General features: G+C 34.5%; 1 protein-coding gene across 6 annotated transcripts in view; it reads left to right on the top strand.

The window, feature by feature from the left end:
* The window catches only part of LOC126770284 (partitioning defective 3 homolog), a 55,609-nt gene that overhangs the window by 24,815 nt on the left and 9,489 nt on the right, over positions 1-21,305 (top strand). For 5 of the 6 annotated variants that reach the window (XM_050489612.1, XM_050489606.1, XM_050489607.1 and 2 more), the window contains 17 exons: positions 8,552-8,752; positions 10,292-10,447; positions 11,283-11,455; positions 12,468-12,590; positions 13,428-13,516; positions 13,954-14,144; positions 14,801-14,962; positions 15,369-15,620; positions 15,709-15,884; positions 16,542-16,693; positions 16,792-17,329; positions 17,767-17,921; positions 18,402-18,527; positions 18,870-18,993; positions 19,327-19,476; positions 20,137-20,185; positions 20,909-20,976. In XM_050489612.1, the coding sequence (XP_050345569.1) occupies positions 8,552-8,752; positions 10,292-10,447; positions 11,283-11,455; positions 12,468-12,590; positions 13,428-13,516; positions 13,954-14,144; positions 14,801-14,962; positions 15,369-15,620; positions 15,709-15,884; positions 16,542-16,693; positions 16,792-17,329; positions 17,767-17,921; positions 18,402-18,527; positions 18,870-18,993; positions 19,327-19,476; positions 20,137-20,185; positions 20,909-20,976 (2,885 nt within the window). Of the gene's footprint in view, positions 1-7,804; positions 7,982-8,551; positions 8,753-10,291; positions 10,448-11,282; positions 11,456-12,467; positions 12,591-13,427; positions 13,517-13,953; positions 14,145-14,800; positions 14,963-15,368; positions 15,621-15,708; positions 15,885-16,541; positions 16,694-16,791; positions 17,330-17,766; positions 17,922-18,401; positions 18,528-18,869; positions 18,994-19,326; positions 19,477-20,136; positions 20,186-20,908; positions 20,977-21,305 lie in introns of those variants that run through there. The other variant, XM_050489611.1, reaches the window with a different exon arrangement.

Raw genomic sequence — 21,305 nt, 5'->3', positions numbered from 1 at the left:
ACTAAACTAAAACTAGGTGTGTAATGTGAGTGCGCTATATTCTAAAACAGATAGCGATTCGCTCTCGTCTCCTTAAAAACGGTTTACGCTCTCGGAGCCTACGTTTTTAAGGATCGTGTCTTTGTATAAAGGTTATTTTTTTAAAGAGGACAATATTCCTTTATTACAGCCTACTGTAATAGATATACATGTAATAATAGAAGCCGAGATGGCCCAGTGGTAAGAACGCGTGAATCTTAACCGATGATCGTGGGTTCAAACCCGGGCAAGCACCACTGAATTTTCATGTGCTTAATTTGTGATTATAATTCATCTCGTGCTTTACGGTGAAGGAAAACATCGTGAGGAAACCTGCATGTGTCTAATTTCACTGAAATTCTGCCACATGTGTATTCTACCAACCCACATTGGAGCAGCGTGGTGGAATAAGCTCCAAACCTTCTCCTCAAAAAGAGGAGAGAAGGCCTTTAGCCCAGCAGTGGGACATTCACAGGCTGTTGCGGTAATAGATATAGATCCTAATCTACATTCGAGTTTGGTGCACCAACTATAACGTAAGTGGATAACCTTAAGAGATATATTATACAAATTCAATATGATATACATAGTTATATAAATATATAGTTTAAAGGTAAGTAACAGTAGTTATTATTATTTTTAAAGCAAACAAAAAATTTAAGCGTAAACAGGCTGTATACGGGCAAAACTTCACGATAGGCGATGTTCATTCGGTTTTATATATTTATAAATCTCTTAAAAAGCTTTATCTATCCTTGAAAAATTGAAACGAGCAGTTTGTTGTATAAATTCAATTGTCGATCAATATAAAAGTTTATATAACTTAGAATCATGTTTGAAATGAGGTTGCGTGTTATTAAAACCTTGAACGAAGAATAATTCACCTTTAATTAATTCTCTTATAATGCGAACTGACTACTTCTTAGTTTAATCTATAAATTACTAAACGAAACAATATTAATATGCCTAGCCTAAATGAAAATAATCTGACATTCCACCGTGATAGTGAACGCGTGTGTTGACTAATGATAGTTATAGATAGTACTGATAACATTATTTTTCTATTTTAAGCATTAAAAAGGTAAATAATGAATATGTTAGGACATTGTAAGACAATCAGGTTTATTTTTTAAAAGCGTTTTTCAATTTTTTTTAATTCCTTCCAATTGTATTTTAAATTTATATTAAAGTCTAAAACTCGTATCTTAAAATTAGGTCGTTTGTTGTGTATTGACTTTAAACCTGTCTGTCGTCTTTCGTCTGTCGTTCTACAGATTATAAACAAATCCTTTTTGAAAGTTCGTGTGTTTTGTTTGTTTTTTAATTAACACGCTCGACCGACTGGCCGGTTCAAATGTAATTTTACATACAAGGCTATGTTGTAGAATGAAAGACGATAAATTTTGAGACATAGGGAACTTTTGGAGATGAGTTTAACTTATTATGTCAAAGTAGTAAGTCTGGACACTTGTCATGAGCGAATGCTGCCGTGACTGTAACTACATGAACATTTTGTTATGTAGATTACTAAAACGTCTCTATAAGCCTTCGACAGCATACGTATGTATATATATCTATCTTTAATAAATATACCAAAGCAAATATTATGATACTAAAAAAAAAACGGGAAAAAGTATTTGATAGCTTTCGTTCAATTTATTTGTGAAACAATATTTATTTTTTTATAAATATACTTGAAATCTGGTAATAAAAATGATGTTATAAAATATTTGAATCTACGTATGAAAAGAAATATTTTAGCGCGCTACGTTATACTAGCACAGCACGGGCAGTTTTTTTACATCAAGACTGTACAATGTTTATTTCCGTACCATAGATTTTTGACAATCGATAAGCAAGTGTAACACTTCTATATTGAATCGGTTAAATGTTTAATGAAGGTTTTTACACTATTACTCTAAGCTCAAATTATTTAAACTGCAAACGCAATTAAAACATAATTGGGAATATAATTATTAAAAAAAATTGTCTGTGCCAAGTCTGGACTAGTAGATACTATCTATGTTGTTATAAAATGGGCAAGCGCTTTAAAACTGTTAAGATTGCAAACCTTTCTAGGCTCTTAGCCTTGGCATACAATAACTAGATTAATGGATATTGGCTTCAATACAGTATTTTAATTAAGTATACAATTCCATTAACCTGTATGGACCTACATCCTATTATATATTGTGTTCGCTGAACTATAGGCGATTCAATAAGTAAGTACTTGTGAATCGTTAGTTGCTCGACTCTCTCATTGTTGAAACACAAAACGATTTCCTGTATTAAAAGCCTACGCATTTATAATATGTCTAAAATTATGTAAACTAATATGCAGACGGTAAATTTATTCTTAAAATGGAATAGAACGATTTTTTGAAGCTAGCAACATTTTAATTTGTCACTACTAAAACTTCATCTCCATATAAAGAATATTGGTAATTTCAGAGATCTCAACGTTTTGTTGAGTAACGAAAATTTCTGAAATCACCATAAATTATCAACAATAATTGTTACAATATTGTGCGGTTTTTGTTTTAACGGAATCATACCATAATACGAGATAATTCTTCAATTTATACAAATCTTAATTTAAATATTTTAGTTAAAATTATAATTGTTCTATTTAAACATAGCTGTGTACAAATTACTATTACATCCTGATGGGAGAGCTTTGGGTGAGCCCATCTGAGTACATAGCACCTAGTCATCAGATCTTACCGCTATTTAGCGTTTGTTATATCTATACTTCGTAGTTACAGATTACGATTAATACCACGGAAAATATGGTGATATGATTTGATACAATTTCCTGAGGTGTCGGATCTCATGTTGACGGTGTATTAACGTTTTAGAAAAGGCTTACACTTATTATGATGTTGATGAATATTAAGTTGATTTTTTTTTTTTTTATATAGAATAGGAAAGCGGACGAGCATATGGGCCACCTGATGGTAAGTGGTCACCAACGCTCTTAGACATTGGCATTGTAAGAAATGTCAACCATCGCTTACATATCCAATGCGCCACCAACCTTGGGAACTAAGATTTTATGTCCCTTGTGCCTGTAATTACACTGGCTCACTCACCCTTCAAACCGGAACACAACAATATCAAGTATTGCTGTTTTGCGGTAGAATATCTGATGAGTGGGTGGTACCTACCCAGACGAGCTTGCACAAAGCCCTACCACCAGTAATTATTAAACAAATGTATACAATACAATATTTCAAATAAACGCGAATTCAACTTGACCTATAAATTATATATTAATATAAGCGATGGTTGACATTTCTTACAATGCCAATGTCTAAGAGCGTTGGTGACCACTTACCATCAGGTGGCCCATATGCTCGTCCGCCTTCCTTTTCTATAAAAAAAAAAAAAAAAAAAATAGCATCTTCTTATTAAAACACAAAAAAATGTGAATAATACACAAAAGCTAGATGTTAACCTGACACATGCAGATTTCCTCACCAATTTTTCGATCAACGCCGAAAACGAGATTTATTATAAATATAACTTAATCATATAAAAATTATAGTTGGTTGCACGTGTTTAAACCCACAACCTTCATTTTAGATTCACGTAATCTAACTACTGGGCCATCTCCGCCATGCTTAATATTATTAGCTTTATTTGTATGTAACGAATAAAATTACTATGCGAACAAAACTAGTCGATTTTGACGTACCATGTTGCGATGTAATGTGACGGAGCCTGAAAATGGATAGTGCACTCTTCAGTTGCTACTAGTATACACATCGAACTTGAAATTATTATTTTTATTAGGAAACATATGGTAATGTTTACATATTAAACTTTATATATATAATTGCCAATTATTGCCACATATTTAGCACATTTTATAGGTATTTTACCTAATAGTATTCTGTTATTTCAATAGCAATGTTTATCATCTCGAGGCTTGAGTGCCGCTGATTTCTAATAACTAACTAAAATATTTAGTTATTTGCTATATTATGCGTCACAGCACTAAATTATTTTTAAAGTAAAATATGTATACATGTTATAATATAAGATACCATAAATGACCAACCACTAGACAATTTTTTTCAGAATGTGACACACGAGATAAATTATAAATACAAACTAAGTCCGGATTTGAACTCGCGCTCTTCAGCTAAGCTCCACTTGGTCTGTTCACTGCGCCACTGGTTTTAGAGTAAACAATTATTAAAGAGGGCGTTCTTAAACTTATCATTATATTTTTTAACAAATGAAAAACTTGCTTCGCTGGTTTTTCAAATTGATTTCCTAAAGGGTCGACTTTACGAAGTTTGAATATTTTGATTTTTTTTAGGTTTGAATATTAACACTATTGAATATTAACACTTTCTTGTTATTCCAACCGCGCATGGATGAAAACTGAAAAATGACAACAATCATATTTATGCGGGTTTTTTATTAAAACTAGAAGAGAGCAACTGTAACATTTGCTGACCGTTTTATATTCGCACTAAAACACATACGGTAACTAATATATGTATATATATTTAATAGATTATTATATGTAAAAATAATATCACGACGTTTTCGTAATAAAATTAAGTAAATGTTACTTTGAAGTCATTTTTTTTATATATAATATTTCCTAATTAATGAATAGTTATAACGTATTTAATTTTGAAAACAGTTTTTTTTTTATTTAAATCGTCATACACGATTGAAAGATTTCGTTTAGAAACGGTTTGTTTACTGGTTAAGACAGTTGGAAAATTATATAATAGCTTGTTTTAGATTTACATCCTTATGTACATTGTTTAGCGGGTGATTAATTGCACAATGCTGTGTCTTAGAAATCGAATGTCAAATAATGACAGAAAGAGCGAAATCAGTGTTTTACTAAATGGTGTATAAGTAAGGCTAAGTAAAGTTATAGTGTGGTTATAGTATAGTACAAGTGATAATTTTTACTTTGTGTTGCTGTATTTTATTACTTTTTATTTCATTTTCTTAGGAAACGTAACAGTTTCTTTCTCAAGTTTATTCGTGGTTATGCGATTTTTATTAAGTTGCCTTCAGTTGTGTTTACGCCGCGGCACGGCGCGACTGTGCGACACGCTCTAATATTTCTTCAAGTGCTTGTGTTCATAGAAAATTTAATTGTTACAATAAATGTAATCTGATTAAAGAAAATTTCTAATATCGATTATCGCAAAACCGTGAAAGTTGTGTGATCCTTATAAACTGAAGTTTGTTAAATGTGGACGTACATTTCGTTATAACGAAAAAAAAAAACACTTTTTCGATTTTTTTCTAAACGTTTATTTCTTATACTAGATTAAATTTCTATAAGATTTAAAGATAAAATGACTTTGGATTTTTAAAATTTTACTCTATACCTTGAAACGCATGAAGTCAGAAAGGAGAAATAAATTGCAAAGTGCTATGCACGTCTTTACACTTAGTATTTACATAAGAATTTCGTAAGTTACCTCGAAGTAGGTACGATAGGTTATTTTTAAAAACAAATTGAAATAGAAAATGTTCTAAACAAATCACAGACAAAATCTCCACATAAATACAATGATTGATTGAAGATTTTGAAAGGAAATTGCCAACTATTAACGTTAATGTAAAGTGTACATAATGCAAAAATAATGATGACAATGAACGACGAAATTATTTGTTTCGATAGTCACATACATATAATATATTTATTCATTCTTACACTGAATTACAAACTCGTTTTATCTTATAATAAATGTGTATTAAAGTATATTTATATTTTTTATAATAAGTGACGTATAACGTATTAATCCTAAAAATCAAAAGATTACGTTTGACGCATTCATTCACTTATCATTCGACACGCGCATCTAAAGCCATAAGCGAATGAATATATCCGTTCGTACTACATAAGGCTCTCGACAAATTTGTATCTAAGGTAATCAGTTTCATAAAAAATATCTGTCAACTTGCGTGTATACCATCAATTAGCATTGAATAGCAGCTTCGAAAACTTGTAAATCATAAATACTCAAGCATAAAAAAGAGGTTCTTGCTGTAATTACAATTGAAGGTCTAGTATAGTTTGTGTTTTTGCTCGATGGTAAATGTCATTAGTTTGCGGCTTATCGCGTGTTAGTCGACGGATATTCGGCACGTTTCGTCCTACGAAAACATTTTACGCACGATTATTGAGATGCGCGGAATCTCGCGTGATCTCACAGCTGACGTTTCCACTTCATCGTCATATAAATTATTTATGCGGTCGCAACGTTTTTTTATCACATATACAATGTTATACATATTTAGGATATTTTTGTTGCGCTCAGCGATTCGATAATAAAACTATACTTGAATAAAAATGTTTTCAATTTAAAAGCTATGTTCCGATATAATTTTTTTTTAAATTTGTTAACTAATTTATATTTACTATTTCCAAACTTTCATCGTTACTGTCGTTTGTTTTTTTGCATTTTACGGTGAAATTAAATAGGAGGCGTTCTGACACCAGATAAGCCGATTTCCAATGAATCACGCGATCCATAATGGGATGTAGCATCTGGTGCATGCTGAGCAGTGCGAGGCTGTATTTGGTCGACGGTGCGCGAAGGTCAAGGCTTCATCCGCACCAATGACCTGGTAGATAGCTACTGTTTCGTGAGCGGTACCTCTTTTATGTGTTGTCGTACTATTTTTTATTACAACAAGTTAAAACGATGCCTGAATTGAATAAAAAAACTGTTTCGAGTAAAGATGATTACTTTGACGTTAATATATTACATTATACAAATTGATGTATAATTTACATTGAAAAAATAAAGCACAACGCCAATGTTTTATAATATACATATATTGTTCGGTTGAAATAATAACTCCTATCTATACCTGTCTTGATTATGACGTCATGGTTATTCAGGATTATATACGGGCATCAGACAGGCCAATATAAATTTAAATATACTTTGATTGACAGGCAGGCATACAGTCTCGGTTCGTAATAAAATGCAGTAAACGCCTTGCTAAATATATTGCGAATTAAAGCCGTGGCGTACGGTAAAATGGTATCCATTTTGTTTTTCAAAATACGTTTTCGTTTGTATTCTATCACATACAAATGCCAATGCGAACCGTGGAGACCTGTTTCCGTGACCAACCGCAAGCTATAACTAACATAAGTGAAAAAACGAAGCAAGGCGTAAACAAGGCGATAGTATTAAATGACTTTTGTATGAACAATGTTAGACGTAACCACTGCTCGATGTGAAAGCGAAGCGCGTTTGTTTGGTAGTTTTTATGAGAATACTATGGTCACTGAAAAGTATTTCAGTGCCCTAAAATTTAATTCTTTTGTATGATTCCTTTAAGAGTAATAAAAATAAATTTTAATGCCTACACATCACTTAAGTACGTTTCAGTTCGTTGTGGCCACAAGTTGTTTCCTCTCGGTTCGATGCTTGATTGTGAGTGCTTTAAATATAAAATAGTTCGCGTTGGAATTTGCTGTAAAGCTAGATAGCTTAATGAATAAATTCAATATAATCAAAAGATTAAAAACATTTAAAGGGCATACTGTTCAGAACAGCGTATCATCACCGTACATATGTCAGTTTTAACATTTCAGATAAGAAGTTCTTACATAATAGCACTGCTGATTACTTACGATACAAGCTTGTCAAATATGCGAGTGTTTTTTCTTTCCTTCAAAAGAATTCCTAATATATTATAATATAACACAATCACGTAACTTACGACATGATCGTAATTTCGACTTTAGATATATTCAAAATGTTTAAAAAATACTCGAGTACGTTTCACGGCTTTTGGATTAAAAGTAAGTGAAATCGTTGTTAAACAAGTGATAGTGGTAAAAATGTGCAAATAGAGGCCTAATATGGACGAACCGGAGAATCCACCGGTACCCCCGCCCCGATTAAAGAAGCGGGCTCGATTAGCCAGCAGAGAACGCGCACAGCGTACAGTAACGTGGGTACGATGTTAATATGCTTGTTACGTAGTTTTCTATTATAAATTGAACATACTGCAAGATAATTTATACAAAAAATTGTAAACCTACAGAATTAGTTTTTGGTGTTAGACAAAAATTGTCTAAAAAGTTTATTTGTAAAAGATTATTGTATTCTCTTCTTTGTATTTGAGTATTGAGTTTCATTATTCTTATAAGTTAGCAGAGCGCTCAGTTGACAGTCGCACAAAGGCATGTGAACAAGCAGACAAAAGTCTATATCTAAATATAATGTACACAAGCAATCCGAGTGTTCACGCAGCGTTCGCTCCGATGAATAGATTGAAAGGCGCAAATACCGTGTGGGAACATTCATGAAACCGTCGTTGTGTCGTGATTAATTCCTTACTATAAGAAAAACAGAAATTCGTTAAACACACAATGCCAATGTTTGCACGTCGTTGGAACAGTTATATCAGTTCATAAAATGAAATCCTACTTTTTAATATAAAGAACATTTCAAATTTTCATAAAACAAAACAAGAAACTTTATTTAATTTGTGCTGTTATTGAATGAAATGTTGTTATTTACAGGGGCCGGAGACATGGGTAGGCGTGCGAGCACTTCGTGCGAGTTCAGGTGGTATTCTGGATCTCGACGATCGCGTGAGGGATGTGGCCGACGACCGAGAGACGCTCACCGCAGAAAGCGTTAACCAGGCGCAGCCAAGGGCTGCCCAAGCAGATGGCGCAAGCGGCTCGTCTGCAGGCACTGCCTCGCCGGATATGTTTCGGGTTCGTAAACAAAAAAAATATATATTCTTAGGTATTATTACCAAAGGTATCGTGCCGGCTTGCCATTTCAATAAGCTAATAATAAAGCCTTTTTAAGAAAAAAAAACACATACATTCGAGAGTTATTTACTGCAAAGTTTTACTACAGATTTATAAAATGAGCTTTGACATCAGGTAAATATTAAATAATAAATGTTTATTCATTATGTCGCCCCCGAAAGCTTCGTATGTGACATATAAATATCTCCAAAATATCTACAGAAAAGTCCGCGATAGCATATCTGTTTTTTATAAGTAAGCCACAGTAACCTTTTTTTATTATTTGAAAAGGGAAAAAATTTGGTAACTTTAGTTAAATTACATATTTATTTTAATGTGCTTTATCTTTGAATAAGATTTTACGATTACACTTTGCAATTTGCATCCGTAGAAGATGATAGAGCGTTTTGACACGGGTACAATAAAAATCATTATCACAGCATTGAATAGACGAATAAATCACTTGGCTTTATACTGTATATATTATAAATTATAATGTTTGTTTACATTTTACTTAATCTTAAATTTATCTGGACGTAGATATTGTAACTAGAGTGTATAATAGATTTTATATATTATTAAAATGACTGTACATAACTTAACATTAAAATTAAATTGTTTGTAAGGAAAAGTAGTATATGTAGAGTATATCATAAATAGATAATTAAAAATTGCTAATATTTTGGCTGAATAAACGAGATCCAGAGCTAATATTTTTGACGTAAAAAACAAGAAAAGAAAGGCGGGAATTAAATGTGCGACTTGTTGAGACGTGTTAATGTTTGTTAAATTTCGATATTACGTGATATAATTAAAATTTATTTCGAGAGATGAAAAATTATCGAAAAGAATTCGGTTGTTTTATAAACGACTGCAAAATGGGTGTGAGCTTTTCCGATTGTTTGTGCATAAAGAAAACTGAAATGGTAAGAGACTATTAAGCATTTATAGAAATAAATAATAATTTACAAATAAGATTAAGTAAAAACAAATTGATTTATATTTTGAAATTCATTAAAATATATTTACTCAATAACACAGTAAGCACTACACACAGACATTCTAGCGGCATACACATATTAGGACAAAAACTCATCGTAGGTGTTTTTGTTACAAAGATAACGGGCGTAAAGTAGGCTAACAGGATTATTCACGTTAGCGCAGCCAAGCAATGTTAGTATATAATTTACTGGAAAACTGTATTATTATGAAATTGCTTTTAATGTTATATCCGTATTTTTACAATCTGTAACTAAAATAATGTTAGCTAGGTTTATCATAACCGTAAAACATGTTTAGTTTCAAATGATTATTGATTGAAAGAAATCTTAAACGGGTAAAAAACATAACTCGTGGTTCTCAGCAACCACAGAAAACATTGAATAGAACCAAGAAAATCGATTCACTATTACGGTATTACCAATTTCCGATATTAATAATACAAAAAAAGTACGTCTCGGTCTTAAATTGTAGTACCTAATGCTGTTATTCTTATTACAGGGCGGTGGCGGTGTTGGTGGAAGTATGCGGGTTCCAAATACAGATTCATGTGTAGAAGTTGGCATAGCGGACTTGGAAGACGGCGCTAACGGTTTACAAGTTCGTCGCGGAAGTGAGCCCTCACTGCATCAAGACACATTGCCTCCGCAAAGACAGGTATAATCTAGATCATGTGCTTATATGTGTATTACATGTTAGTAGATTTAGACTTATAAACTTGACCGACTTTCATATTTCATTTATATTAATAAATAAAGGATGAAGAAATATAGTTAATTTTAATGTATTTAATCGACAATAAATTTTGTTATAATTGACCGACGTCAATTATAACAAAGTATTATAACAATTACATACAATTGTGTATATTTTATAATAAGACAAAGTTAAAATATACGCGTCGAATATAACCTAGTCCTATATTAGAAGTCTCTTAAAAATGAAAAATATCATTCTCAATATATTAATTTTATTTCTATAATACAGGCTCTGAGTATAACATGTCTTATAAAACGTACGGATGTTTCATTATTTTCTAAATCTTAAAGTCTTAAACTATGAATTCCACACCCAAGGACATATTCTAATGTAAAATGCAGATTACAATTGTACGAGGATGACCATAGTAGTTAGACATCTGAATTAATATGTTTTATAGGTATTGTATAAGCCTCCATAAAGTAACCGTTCTCAGTTTATAGGCACTGCCATTTTTATATCTAACACTAGTTTCTGCCTGCAGTTCATCCGCGTATTAGGGAGAGCGGTATACATAATGATCGGTTGATTGGTTAAGACGTGAAAACGTTACAAACAAACAAACTCACGTTTGCATTTATAGTATTAGGTTAGCACATACTATTTTCTATTACTTAGAAATTAGACGTTTCGATATTATAATAATTATTATACTTGGCCTGGTTTCAATTAAAAAAAAAACAATTAACATATTTAATTATCTAATTTATATTCTAAAGACCTTTGAATTCAGGTTTCAGATCAAAGTAAACGATGGTCAGCGGCGGTGGTGTGTCGGGACGACACGAGCCGAGTGATGCACAAGATGCACCCCCTGGACGGCCGGCCGCCCGACCCGCCGCCTGGCCAGGGACAACACTTCCAGCGACAATCCAACCGCCTTTCTATGCAGTTCTCTGGTCCTGGGTACGACTTGAATTTAAAAAAAACAAAAACTAAAAACATATATAAGCTAGCATTTTTTATTAATTGTTATGATTGGGAATAAATATAACCCCTCCGTTCAGGCTTTTTGAGTTTACTATTAATTCTGATCATAACCATCATAGTTTTGGATTGTATAAAGAGTATATATCCTGATATTATGTATATATATATTGATATTATGTATAATTAATAATGTAAGTGTTTTCTGGCATTGACCTTTTACTGGTGGTAGAGTTATATGCAAGCTCGCCTGGGTAGATACTACCTACTCATCAGATATTCTACCGCAAAACAGCAGTACTTGGTATTGTTGTGTTCCGGTTTAAAGGGTGAGTGAGCTAGTGTAATTACTGGCACAAGGGACGTAACATTTTAGTTCCCAAGGTTGGTGGCGCATTGGCGATGTAAACGATGGTTAACATTTCTTTCTACGGCAATGTCTATGGGCAGTGGTGACCACTTACCATCAGGTAGCTCATTTGTTCATTCTATAAAAAAACCTAACCATTCTATAAAAAAAACTTGATTTCAACTTCTAGGATATAATCGTGCCAGGCGAAAACAAAGCTTTAATCTATTTACTTAGTATTATGTATGAATTCTTAATCAAACTTGATACAGTATTTATATTTTATATTACCCGTGTTAGTTACTTTTAGAAAATCCAATGTCTTATCATCTTGAATTCTACACTTTTCCAAATGGATAAATGTGTGTGTGATTAATTTAATTTGACTTCCGTTACTCCTATCAAAAAGGGATTACATCACTGCTGATAAAACCTAGGAATTCTTAATTGATACATTACATTGTAGCTGTCAATAACCTGTTTTATCTGAAAGCTAATTAATTTTCATGCAAAACACGATGATAAGCATATACTTATCATGAAGCGTATGCTTCAAGGTTTTGAAACATATATATCTATTTCGAAGGTTTTTTTTTTAAATAAAGAGTTTCAGAAATAATACTTATTTTTAAATAATTACAGAAGCGGTGTATGGTTGGATGCAGCTGAGCGAGTCCAGGTATATGAAAGTAAAAGCCTTCCTCGAGATGCTCGAAAAGAACCATTAGGACAAGATACACCTCCCAGTAACAATCAGACCCATAGGTATATTCAATTTTTTTTAACATTTACATGATAAAAATGCAGATGGGCAAGTGGTCATCTCCACCAATAGACATTACTGTTGTGAGACATTTAAACTTTTTTGTAATGACTTATTAACTATGATAATCAGTGAGTGGTACCTACACATACCCAAAGTAAACACATAAACAAAGTTGGCCCAAAGTCCAGTAAAAATAATGACTACAGATTTACCCTACTGTTCAGCGAATGAGAAGTAGTATTATTATATATAGTATATATATTTACTGGTGTTAGAGCTGTGTTGTGTTCTGGTTTGAAGGGTGAGTGAGCCAGTGTAATTACAGGCACACGGGACATAACATCTTAGTTCCCAAGGTTGGTGGCGCATTGGTGATGTAAGCGATGGTTAACATTTCTTACAATGCCAATGTCTTTGGGCGTTGGTGACCACTTACCATCAGGTGGCCCATAAACTCGTCCGCCTTCCTATTCTATATAAAAAAAAAACTTAAAAGGAGAGCACAGAAAGTGATTATTTAATTGTATTTGTAATATATTCATATATATTCTCTCGAATTGTAAATAATGTAAAACATAACTAAAGCTTTAAAGTTATAACTAGAAAGATACTGTAATAAGTGAATGAGTTTTAACAGTCTTAAAATTAGATTTTAATATTTACTTATGACCTTTACAACAACAGATACAATAGGAGTATTTAACGGAGTTAGAAATAAATTCTTATAATTGTGCATTGTTTATGATTATTTTTAGTGTTTTTTTGTGTTGTGTGTTAATTTGCTGTGAGTAGAAATATATATTATGTATTAAAATCAACGACGAATTTGTCTACAGAGTCGAAGATATGTTGAGATGGGTGTCTGGAGTTAATAATGTAGCCAACGTACATCCTGTTCAAGAACGACCTCTCGATCTTCCAGAAGGTTAGTCAATTATGGATATAGAAAATGAGAAATGCAAACGGCCAAAATCCCTTAAGATTCGTAAGGTTATGGCCTGTTTGTTACAGTATTATAGCAACTACTTTACAATAGCAAGTAGGTAATTATAATATGACTGATTGTATGTAAAGTTATTCTTATATGTTTTTTTTTATTTAGCTAGTTATTGTTCTCACTTTTAAATTGAACATATTGTTTACAGCTTTATAATAAATTATCGTCTACTTTAGGATTTGTGAGCTCATTGCCCACTTTAAAAGTAAGAATATTAAATTTGTTAATAACTTGTAATAGCTAACAGTCACTCAGCTTTACTTTAAATTATTGTTTCCATGTAAGTGTCGTTGTCTTTTATGGAAAATAAAGATCTTTAAAATATATTGTAGGATATATAATTAACTTAATATTTTCTTTACCAGGAAATAGCGAAAGGGCCATATCGGATATGGAGGTGCCTGTCAGTCCGAGTAGCAAACCAGTATCGAAAGCTATGCAGACTGTGACCGTCACCCTGATCAAGGGGGAAAAGGGGCTAGGGTTCACTATCACCACAAGGGATAATCCTACAGGAGGGCATTGTCCTATTTATATTAAGAATATTTTACCAAAGGTGATTATAACTGAAATTATATTAAGCTTAAAAATTAATTAATTAATTTATTATTATTGAAAAGATGCATTCATTTTAGCACACAGCTTATTGCAATCACATGAGAAGTAAAGACAAATAAATCACTTTGACATTATAAAAATGACTGACTGACAGATATATCAACGCACAGCTCAAACTAATGGGGACGTAGTGCCTTGAAAATTTGTATAAGGGTCCCTTTTACACAGTAAATTAGCAATGAGGATGGATTTTTGAAAATTTAAACTCCTCAGGTTCAGATAAAGAGGATAAAAGTTTGGATGTAAATTCTTTATTTTTGAACTTTCTTCAATGGAAATTGTTATTTTACATATGTGAATCTAATTGTTCTTTAATAAATACAGATACATAATCCAGAACTGTTTGTAGTCCATAATTAAAAGAGTCATTAGCATATCGAATCTATGGTTGCTTATATTTACCCTTTCCTACTGGAATAGGCTCATTGTTCATAAGTTAAAATCCTGCCAAGCTACTGAATTATGTGCAACTGAATTTGTTTTCATAATTTGCCCCCGTGCTCGATGCTGAAATGGAGTTGTCAAAATTGCCGAGCAAGTGCTGCACCCAATGGTATTACAAATAAAGATGATTACAATGTTCCACGGCGGCAGGGCGCGGCGGTGTCGGACGGGCGGCTGCGCGCGGGCGACCGGCTGGTGTCCGTGAACCGCGTGGCGGTGGCGGGCCGCACGCAGCAGCAGGTGGTGGCGCTGCTGCGCGCCACGCCGCCCGACGCCGCCGTCGAGCTGGTGGTGGAGCGCGCGCGCACGCAGGTACGGACGGACTATTGTGCGACCCACTCACTCGGGTCTTACTGGGCTGGGTAGAGCTTCGTGCGACCCATCTGGGTACATACCACCCACTCATCAGATCCACTATCGCAAAACATCAGTACTTAGTTTTGTTATGTTCCAGTTTGAAGGGTAAGTGAGGCCACTGCCTCACTAAATACAGGCACGAGGAATATAATACCTCAGTTGCCAAAGTTGGTGGCGCATTGGCGATGTCTATAGGCGGTTGTAATGGCAAGTACCTATGTGCCATTTAACAACCTATGGCACATAGGTCTGCCTACCTATTCTATAAAAAAAAATATCTATTTAAACGAAATACTTTTTAGTCGGGTGAAGTAGAATAATATTTGCCTAAAACTAATATTTATTTATTTAATGTTTACAGAGGGTGGAACCTCAACAAAGTCCAACCAAGTATACGGAAAAACCGATAGGGCCTGCACAGAGTACACAATCGAAGCCAATTGACGCCAAACCTGAAAATGGTCGCGTTTCGAGTATGGTGAACGCCATAAACCACGGCAACAATAACTCAGTGAGAGGAAGAATACCAAAAAGCTCGTCGAAGGATGATCTATTGAAGGACCATTCGGTAGACAGTGCTCTACAAGAGGCTTTGAACTCTTCTTCAAATTCTGTAAGTAAATTGTGTTCTTTATATAATATATATTATAACATTTAGTATATGTATTAAAAAATTTGGAAGTAATTATTTTTTTCTTCAGTTACTAGGTCTGCGTAACCGCCTAATCCTAAGACTAGACGTGCCAGTCCACGATTCTGAAAAAGCTGGACTCGGTATCAGCGTAAAGGGAAAAGTGACAGTTGGACCAGACCCCCACGATTTGGGTATTTTCATTAAATCTGTACTTCATGGTGGTGCCGCGTCCAGGGATGGAAGGTAAAACACCTACTGCTGCCAATTAGTATTAACATTAATCTGTATTAGAATTTGTTTTGTTTTCTAAAATACTAATAGTATACTTGTTTAGTGCAAGTCTCTGTAGTTTAGTGCAAGTCTGTTATTTTACCCCCAAATGACAAACAATATAAAGTACAATGACCATCAGATGGTCCACCATACCATTTCCCTTCGTACAGTTCAGATAATATTATAGTAACAGCTTGTTAAGGTCCCACTGCTGGGCTAAGGCCTTCTCTCCCTTTTGAGGAGAAGGTTTGGAGCTTATTCCACCACGCTGCTCCAATGCTGGTTGGTAGAATACACATGTGGCAGAATTTCAATGAAATTAGACACATGCAGGTTTCCTCACGATGTTTTCCTTCACCGTAAAGCACAAGATGAATTATAAACACAAATTAAGTAAATGAACATTCAGTGGTGCTTGCCCGGGTTTGAACCTACGATCATCGGTTAAGATTCGTTCTTACCACAGGCCATCTCGGCTTGGGTGTCCAGCTCTCCTCGGTAAGACGTAAATTATCTACGTCATGAGGTGAATTCGACTTTGACCAAAACCCTTCGTACCATTCATAGTAAAATATATGAGAATAATAAGTTTTAATACAAAAGTCTATTTGAATTAAAATGTTGTAGATTACACACAAACGACCAGCTTCTCAGTGTGAACGGCGTAACGTTGGTCGGTCAGTCGAACTCAGAGGCGATGGAGACTCTTCGGCGGGCGCTTTTACATTCAAGGCCTAACGTACATGGTAGCATATCTCTCACTATCGCCAGGAGGACGGGTTAGTACCATTTTAAGATATATAATTTTTAAAATTGATGTAACAATGTTTTTCTTTTAAAGTATTTTGAGTTGCAACATATATTTTTTTCATTACAGATAGCATGGATAGCTTAGCGAGGTGGAAGGACGACACGCCACCGAACGGTAACGACACCACGAATTCAAACGAAAACAGTAATTCTCAAAACTTTAACACGGTTATATATAACACGTCGCACGACAAGGAGAATAAACCGCTGGATTACAGTCAGAAAGTCGAAACCAGTAAAGAAGGTTTCGACCACCACGACGGAAGAAATAGCAAGAAACACGCCTCCATTATTACTATTAATAATAATAATAGTTGGGTGTCGAATCAGTCGGACGACAGCAAAGGCTACTTAGAGAGGGACAAGGAAACGATCCCACACGACAGCAAAAGAGACAGCTTCGAGTGGAGCCGCCTGGACGGATGGAACCCCGTCATAGATCGGCTGACGGGCCTGCGCAACGAGAGCTACTACATGGCGACGCAAGTGGACGCCCCGGTCGCGAACGGCCACCACTACAGGCAGAACCTGGGACACGTTCACATGTCGAGGTCTCCTCCCGCGCATCACAACGTTATCATCGAAGAGGATTACGGTACGACGAGGTGAGCAGGCTCGATATCCGTAAATAGTCAAAGACCTTTTTGAATGTATAATATTACCAAGAACTTAACTTGTGGACTCGCCATTTTTATAAAATTTGATTAACTGGTGGTAGAGCTTTGTTCAAGCTCGTCTGGGTAGGTCACCCACTCATCAGTTATTCTACCGCAAAACAGCTGTACTTGTTATGGTTGTGATCCGGTTAGAAGGGTGAGTGAGCCAGTGTAATTACAGGCACAAGTTACATAAAACCTTAGTTTCCAAGGTCGGTGACGCATTGGCTATGTAAGCGATGGTTGACATTTCTTACAATGCCAATGTCTAAGGGCGTTTGGTGACCACTTACCATCAGGTGGCCCATATGATCGTCCGCCTTCTTATTCTATTAAAAAAAAAAATTAACTTAGTCAATGGACTCAAACGAGTGTGGTCGTGGCAGGGGCAGCACGGCGGGCGAGTCTGGCAGCGAGTGCGGCGGCGCCTTCAGCCGCGACGCGGTGGGGCGGCGCTCCATGTCGGAGAAGCGCCACGCCGCGCTCGACGCGCGCGCCACCGGCACCTACCGCAAGATCAAGGAGAACAAGGCGCTCACCGGTACTAGTGCCTGCGCTACCATCTGTCACTGCGTGTCTTTAATTGGATGCATTATCATCTTAGTCCTGCTGACCGATTAGCCAACTGCGCAGGACATGTTTTATAGTGCACGAGTGTGTGCATAAACATACGTGCACTCTTTATTTTCTCACTCTTATAATCCGATGGGACGGCAATTCGATAAGATTGGAGAGAGATCAGGCGCAGCACACAACTTCCAGACTCCGTATTGCTACTGCAAACTGCTTAGTAGTCCGATCTAGGATTTGAACCGAGAACTTCGGGATCTGTGGCCTTGTATTTAGCCAAAAGTCCAACGAGTTAGTCACGAACTTATTTGTATTAAAACATGCGACGACTTAAATCGATTATTTAAGTCGTCGCATGTTTTAATACAAATAAGTTCGTGATAAATCGTGCTATATGCTTTAGGTCAATCGAGTATTTTCAACTTATTTTATCATAAACTTTCACTTACAGCCATGCAAGTGGGTCCATCGCTTGGAATGCGGAAATCGTCAAGTTTAGAATCTCTTCAGACAGCGATACAGGAAACTCAAAGAAACCCAATCCGCAACGAACCTATCTATGCACGAGCTCACCCACGTAAGTTGTAGAGTTTGTTTTGGTAAAAAAATAAATAATTTTGGTAGATAATTAATAAACATTATTTTTAGACATATCAATTATCTATCTCTATTCTCATTATCCAATACGAGAATAACGCTAATATTTTACGCGTCACATTAAAATATATGGAAATTAGTCCTTTTGTTCCTAATACAGATACAACTCACTTAATATTAATTTCCAATGATGTCGCTGTAAATTAATACACAATAGTTTTAATGAATTATTATTAAGCTTCAGCTTAAAATTTATTTCAACTTTGTTCCTATATTATAAGTGTACTAGCTATTATTATAAAAATGGATTATATTATTGTAGCGCTGAAACACTGGCTGACTGACGACAATGCTGCCCCTGATACTATAGTACGGGGATCACCGCAACAATCGTCGCTATCACACAAGAAACCTTCACTTCTTAAATCCTTATCTACAATGTTCAGGTATGTACAATGTTCTGGTATAAATTTATCATTATATAAATAAAGCGTTGTCTGTAATAAAAAAAACTGCTTATTTTTAGGTTATTATCGCTATTTGCGGGTTAAAAAATGATTATGTTGGTTTAAACAAACAATCATTCTTTTTTAATTTAGGCATCGAATAATTAAGATATTTTGTATGTATAACTGAAATTGACATTATGTACATTAAAATGACAGATTTTAAGGATTTTCGTTACAAATTGCACGTTGGCAAAGTCGTGGGTTTTGCTAATATAAGAAAATATGTTTCCATAATAATTTTCAAGTAACGTATCTATATTTTTATTACAGAATCGGCAAGCCACATAAAAAGACTGAAGCTGATTTATATGGTAGAGCGCAGCCGGGACGGTCGTCGGAGAAATCGTTGTCACGGGAAGCGCTGGAGAGGCACAGAAAAGATGAACGGTCGAACGAAGCGGAACCAGCTCAACCGGCTAGGTATTGTATATTTCATAAAGAATCATTTTAATTTAAAAAAAATCGAATTCCCATCGGATTATTAGTGTTAGGGAACAGAGAGTGCACCTGTGTTTGCGCACACACTTGCGTAGTTGGCTAATCTCTTTTGAGATAGGCCGCCGTGGTCGAAATCGGTCAGGAGGACATTATTATTATAAGTATTCCATTAATTATTTCGAGTTACATGTAATCTATTCATATTGACATGGTTCTCGTTTTATTGCTTTGATTTGATTTTTAATTTATTTTATTTTAACTACTGACGAATGATAATGGTAATTTAATATAAGAGTATTTTTTGTTAATTAAAATAGTAAGCAAATTAATTATGTTTCAATAATAAATTACAATATTTATATGTAAACAAGAAAGGTAAATGTGACTGATTCTACTTTATACTTTTAACAAATTTTGTCTTCAAATGGTTAGAAATGAGTAAACAGGTTTCTTCAAGGCGAGTGTGCTACATCCTAGACTGTGTCGATGCTGTACAATAGGAAAGGTAATGGTCAAACGTTGGCCTATAAATGATAGAAAAGCCTTTTGTAAACCCAAGTTCGCAATAAATTTTTTTTGAATTTAGAATGTTTTTGAATCAACCGCGGTGTAGCGGTACTAATGTGTGACGTGCTGTCGCAGGGAGGCGCGCGGCGGCTCGGAGCGACGCACGGCGCCCGCGCACGCGCACGTAAGTACACGAACACCTTGAGTTTATTAAATGATGATAAAACCAATAACACCGGACAGAAAAAATAGATTTTACAATATTTAAATTATAAGATTGTTTTTTTTAAGTACATAAAATAAAAGAGCTTTCGAATTATCATATTGATTATATCAAAAGTTTGCTCATCTTTCATGCTGTATCAATTGGATTAGACTAGTAGAGGATTTTTTCAATAATTTATTTTCAAACATTTTATTATAATTATAAATACATAAATTAATTAAATAAATAATACGATTATAAACAAGAAGATTTTTGAAGATTATCTTTTAAACAAAGTTTTATTGTTTACTTTGCATAATCGGTACATCAGTCCTGACTGTGTTCTGTATACCGTACCGTACCGTAACTGCCTGTGAATGTCCCACTGCTGGGCTAAAGGCCTCCTTTCCTCTTTTTGAGGAGAAGGTTTGGAGCTTATTCCACCACGCTGCTCCAATGCGGGTTGGTGGAATACACGTGTGGCAGAATTTCAGTGAAATTAGACACATGCAGGTTTCCTCACGATGTTTTCCTTCACCTACAAAATTCAGTGGTGCTTGCCGGGGTTTGAACCCACAATCATCGGTTAAGATTCACGCGTTCTTACCATTGGATCATCTCGGCTCATAGCCGGCCTACACGGTGTTCTGTATATGTTTATAATATATAATTGTTATAATTTAATTATTCCTTATATAACAGGTGATGGAAAACGCTTGGGGTCCGACTGGACACTACGTGAATTATGAAGAAATACAACAAAACTTGAAGTGAGTTTAATTTATTTATTGATCAAAGATATTTTTATTTTTAAATATTACAATAATAACAAAGTAGCCTGAATCTAATATAATATAATAATATATAAGTTATTGCCAGCCATAGTATCATGTTTTCCCACAAAACTCGGCAATAGCTCTAAAACAAAGGTAGACAAAATTATATAATTAATTATTTATGTAAACTTTAAAAAATATGTGCAACCATTGTTAGAAAACAATGAGTTTTTGAATAGATTAATATTACTATCTTAGAATAATTATATTTACTATTTTAACATTCAATTATAAAGTTTGTGTTGAGAGAGATGGTGACAATT

The sequence above is a fragment of the Nymphalis io genome, chromosome 8, assembly GCF_905147045.1.
Source record: "Nymphalis io chromosome 8, ilAglIoxx1.1, whole genome shotgun sequence".
Classification (NCBI taxonomy): domain Eukaryota; kingdom Metazoa; phylum Arthropoda; class Insecta; order Lepidoptera; family Nymphalidae; genus Nymphalis; species Nymphalis io.
This window is presented reverse-complemented; position numbering and strand designations above follow the sequence as displayed.